We start from the raw sequence: 5,033 nt of genomic DNA, 5'->3' as shown, positions 1-5,033 counted from the left end.
GCCGCTTCACATCGGACCTTCTTTTCTCCATCAGACGGATCAGCTCGGTGAAGATCTTCTCACTGTCCTCCACTGCTTTATCAGCAGAGCCATTGATAACCTCCACCTCCTGCTGAAGCACCTTCATATATTTCTCTCTGTCCTGGATTCTCTGCTGGATGTTTTTTTGACTCACCTCCTGGAGCTTCTTGGAGGGCTCCACCAGCTTGTGTGTTTTAAATGTGGGTGATTCATAATGAGGCTGCAGGTGTTTCTTACAGTAAGAGGCCAGACAGACCAGACAGAACTTGAGGGCTTTCAGTTTTCTCCCAGTGCAGACATCACAGGCCACATCTTCAGGTCCAGCATAGCAGTGATCAGCAGGAGCAGCTTGGAGTCCAGACTTCTTCAGTTCCTCCACTAAATCTGCTAACATGGTGTTTTTCACCAGGACTGGCCTCGGTCTAAAGGTCTGCCTACACTGAGGGCAGCTGTGGATTTCCTTTCCATCCTCCAAATCCCAGTGGGTTCTAATACAGTTCCTGCAGTAGCTGTGTCCACAGGGAATAGTCACCGGATCCTTCAGTAGATCCAGACAGATGGAACAAGAGAAGGTTTCTCGGTCCAGTTTTACTCTTTTCTGCGCCATTTCTCCTCTCAGTGGAGCTTTGATCCAATCAGCATGTGTTTCTGCAGCGTCTGTCAGCTCCTGCACTTCACCACTCGTCTTCAAACTGTAGATCTGAAGGGAAGGGAACAAGGAAATATAAGTTATGGACAGACTGGAGCTTGTTGTGTTGGAGAGAAAATCAACTACATTTTTCTCAAAGTTTTAGTTACTAATTAATTTACTGAGTAAACGTTTTTATCCCCTTACAGTGCAGTGAAAACCATGTATCTCCAAATTTGATGACTTTGTTTTATCCTGATAAACTACTTCTTAAGCTAAATAAACTATTTAAACCTGTCTTGGATTAAGTGGAAAATGCATCATCATGAAGCTGAAAAGGGCTTGTTTTTCTGGGCTAATTTTAGAGATGGAGATACATGGTTCTCATAGGACAGCTGAACTTGAAATAATAATAATAATAATAATAATAATAATGAAAATATGATGCATTGCTGTAGATTAAACTACCCTGCAGCATGTAAACTAATGGAGTATTTTCACAGTGTGTATTAGTACTTTTCCTCCAGTAAATGATCAGAGTACTTCTCCCACCACTGGTTCTTCTGTTAACCAGCAGGGACTCGCTCACACACACTTTAACAGTTTCTACTCTGCACAAAACTGAACTCTAACTTCCTCTAAATATGACAGGAACATTGTTTTTACACTCAGCAAGTTCTTCCAGCCACGTTAACTCTGTTTAAGATCCACAACTTACCTGAAACACCTGGAGAAACAATCAGGAGAGTGAGGAGGTGAAGTTTCCTCAGAGAGAACTTCAGTCTAATGAGGAAAACCAGGGATTGTATTCAGCAGCCATGTGGGTGGAGACAGAAGCAATCGAGCTCAGGCTTTCAGATTCAGACCACCCTGTAGATCACAGATCAACACTAGTGCAGTTTAAACTGAACAGTAAAACATAAAAGAAACAATTTCAAACAAACACGTTTTTAGTATTTTAACACTCCCTAGTTAGTTTTCAACATTGTTGAGTTGTTCTGTAATTCAGTTTAATCAAACATTTTATTGATTACAATATTAATTATTAGCCATTAATACATGAAAGACAGATCCATTAATCACTGCTGTAAAGATGATGAAACTCCAATAATGTAATAAAATATAATGAAACTATATTATAGTAAGTTCTAAGTTACTTGTTCATCTCTGAATCTCACAGGACATGAATGTATTGCTCTCTCTAGGCTGAAGCCCCCTCCCTTTATAACTTATTGTAGACTGAACTAGGAAGCTTTGAATGGAGAAATGAAAGACTTGACATGATGCCACTTTGTTTTGATTGTATCTGCCGTTGGAGAGTTTTGTGCTCAGCTCCCTCATAGTCTCTATATTCTGCCAGTATCTGCAATCTCGCACAAACAATTCAGGTTGTTGTCACAGTGGTTGGAGATGAATACACCGTGTAAATGCATGGAGGAGGGGTACTGACTGGGGCAACTTGGTCTGGTCTCTAAAGGTGTGAAGGCGTATCCATACAAATAGCTGGGCTATTGCTGGTGACCTGAGGATGGCCATCAGGGTGCTAATGCCTGAGTGCTTTATTGGATTAAAGACAAAGAAGATCTAGTTTTGTGTAGACCAACAACAAAACCGCGATTTGATGAGCCCAGGACAGGATTAGCATGATGTCCATATTCTGTTCAACACAAACAAAAACTGATCTGATCCAATTCAACCAATGTATTTACATTTACTCATTTGTCTGTGAAGATTCTCAGTCATCCAGGTCATAGTCATCCAAAGAAGGGCAAATGGACTTGGTTGAAGATACTAGAAGATGTTTCGTCCCTCATCCAAGGGACTTCTTCAGTTCTTTATTCATTTGGCAGATGCTTTTATCCAAAGTGACTTACATTTGAGGAACAACATACAAGCATCAACAAAGCACCAATACAGCATGAGATCTACAACTGACTATACATACTAGTAAGAGCAGCACTAAAAACTAGTAAGAGCTCACAGCATGTATGGCATTAATCGGGTAAATACGTAGGGGAGGAAGTAAGAGCTAACAAAAAAGTGCTACAAATACAAGAGAATTGTAAGGGGGTAGAAGAAGAAGAGCAAAGGAAGTGCATGTTAGAGGTTAGGAGTTAGGTTATAAAATAAAAGTGTTTATTGGAGGAGCGTAGTGGGCGATTATGAAGTTTAGATAGATAGTGCAGACTCAGTAGTCACCCTGTATGCAGCATCAGTGAATTTAATTTGATTCTAGAGGCCACGGGGAGAGAGAGGAGGTCAGATGGACATGATACTTTTGGGCTGATCAAAAAGCAGACACGCTGCTACATTCTGTACCATTTGTAGGGGTTTCATTGCACAAACTGGAAGACCTGCTAGGAGGTCATTGCAACAGTCAAGGCGAGATATAACCAGATGGTTGGAGTGATGGTTGAGGAGTCAATTTCTAGTTTCATGTTATGGTGGATAGATAGCTTGGCTGAAATGACCAAGAGTTCCATCTTAGAGAGGTTTAGTTGGATGTGGCAAGCCTTCATCCATGCAGATATGTCGGAGAAACAGTCGGGAAAGATAGGTAGAGTTGTGTATCGTCTGCATAGCAGTGGTAAGAAAATCCATGCAAGCGAATGTTCGGCCCCAGTGAGGTGGAGTAAATTGAGAGGAGAATTTCCACAGAGATATACATTCTATGGTCTTTGCTAATTACAGTGGAACCAGGGCCATAGCCAGGGTTTAGAAATTAGTGAGGTCCAGATTTTGTTTCTTTTAAAAGAGCTTATTTAAACTAATGTTCGAGAGCCTCAGCAGATCTGTGCTTCTGAAACTCTGTCAGGCCTCCGGTGACTTTGCTTTCTAGCTCATCTGAGAATCAGTTGATATGTATCCCTGAGACTATGTTGGCCTTCCAAGGACAGAGACTGACTGACAAATGCTCTCCTGCTCTAAACATGAACTCTCTACTTTGTGGTGTTTCAGGAGGAAAACTGCCTCAGTTACTCCCATATTAGTTTCACATTTTCTCCATCAGCTCTGTATGATACCCTGGAATGAAGAGGCGAAGAAAATACTTTGTTCACGTTTGTTTATTCATCATGTAAACCTTCAGTTTGTTCACACATCCCATCAGTAACGTCTGTTAAATGACTCTTGTTCAATGATTTCAGGTACAGATTCACTTCATCCACACAAGCAGTGGGTTTGAGCAGAATCTCTAATACATCAATTCAAATATTGAACAAGCATTTAGAGCTCAGAGAAGTTTCCATTTTCATGCAGAGAAATGTCAGTTCAGGTGAACAAAAGTCATCCTGAGCAGTGATAGCCTCCATGGCTAAACAGACACAGGAAGGAGCGCCACCTAAAGAAACTCAAACATTTACACAGCAACTAATGAGAAGACGTCAAAGTACCGCCCACAATGTTTGATTGACAGCTGATCTCTGTGCAGTGAAGAAATGCCACAACAATCAGCTCTCAGCAACAAACATGAAGACAAAAGAAGTTTAAGGCTTAAAACACAGAATTTAACCAACTGTCCCTGAAATGACTTCTGACTATTTGAGTTTACAGAACTCAGCAGTGGCTCCACAAGAATAATACAACTGAAGTCCAGCATAGAGAGGCTGAGTGAATGTGGTCTGGACTCTGTGGAGGAGAGTCATGGTTTCAGAGATGCTGTAGAAGGACAGAATACCTGCACTGTGATCCAGGTACACTCCTACTCTGGAGGACTGAGGACCTGAGACGGGAGTGCAGCGTTTATTGTACCATAAGTGATAACCATTGTCATCACATTTTAACGCCCAAGATATGTCATTGTTTCCAAATCCACAATCATCTGACCACCCTGCTCTGCCGATATTCTTGTAGGAGACTGCTACATCACTTTCTTCCCCTCTCAACTCCACCTCCCAGTAACAACGTCCAGTCAGACCCTCTCTACTCAGGACCTGACAGTAATCAGTGAATCTGTCTGGGTGAGTACAATAAGACTGTTGTTGCCACATTGCTGTTGCTTTTCTGTTCCTCTCAGATAAAAACAGCCATGTGTTTGCTGTGTTTGGATCAAGTGTGATTTTACGTGAATATTTTAAGAATCCAGCTCTGGTCCTGGGCTCTGGTTCTGACAGTAAAACATCCACTTCAGTCACTGTCAGTGAGACGTTTGTCCATGTCTCTCTCAGAACGTCCTGTAGTTTATCTCTGACTTCTAACACAGCTGCTGTCACGTCCTCAAAGTAGCGCAGAGGACGGACCTTGATGCTGGATGAGTCTGTAGATTCACTGAGTGCTGACAGTGAGGGGTAGTTGTGTAGAAACTGGTTGTGATCCTCTGTGAGTGAGAGCTGCTTCAGCTCAGCGTCTTTCCTCTTCAGCTCAGTGATCTCCTGCTCCAGCTTCT

General features: G+C 42.0%; 2 protein-coding genes across 2 annotated transcripts; both read right to left on the bottom strand.

Annotated features, from left to right (window-relative positions):
• Nucleotides 1-17: 17 nt before the first annotated feature.
• On the bottom strand, nucleotides 18-1,449 carry LOC123966363 (E3 ubiquitin/ISG15 ligase TRIM25-like; the record flags this gene model as incomplete). The annotated part of the gene is made up of 2 exons (XM_046042543.1): nucleotides 1,368-1,449; nucleotides 18-721 (listed from the first exon to the last, which is right to left on the bottom strand). A coding segment is annotated over exon 2 (611 nt), but the record flags the coding sequence as incomplete, so codon positions are not given.
• Nucleotides 1,450-3,699: 2,250 nt separating this feature from the next.
• On the bottom strand, nucleotides 3,700-5,028 carry LOC123966364 (tripartite motif-containing protein 16-like; the record flags this gene model as incomplete). Its single annotated transcript, XM_046042544.1, has 1 exon — nucleotides 3,700-5,028. A coding segment is annotated over one exon (843 nt), but the record flags the coding sequence as incomplete, so codon positions are not given.
• Between the last annotated feature and the right edge of the window lie 5 nt (nucleotides 5,029-5,033).

Source organism: Micropterus dolomieu, unplaced genomic scaffold, assembly GCF_021292245.1.
Source record: "Micropterus dolomieu isolate WLL.071019.BEF.003 ecotype Adirondacks unplaced genomic scaffold, ASM2129224v1 contig_13276, whole genome shotgun sequence".
Lineage (NCBI taxonomy): Eukaryota > Metazoa > Chordata > Actinopteri > Centrarchiformes > Centrarchidae > Micropterus > Micropterus dolomieu.
The sequence above is the reverse complement of the archived record's forward strand: the minus strand, read 5'-3'. Positions and strand labels throughout refer to the sequence as shown.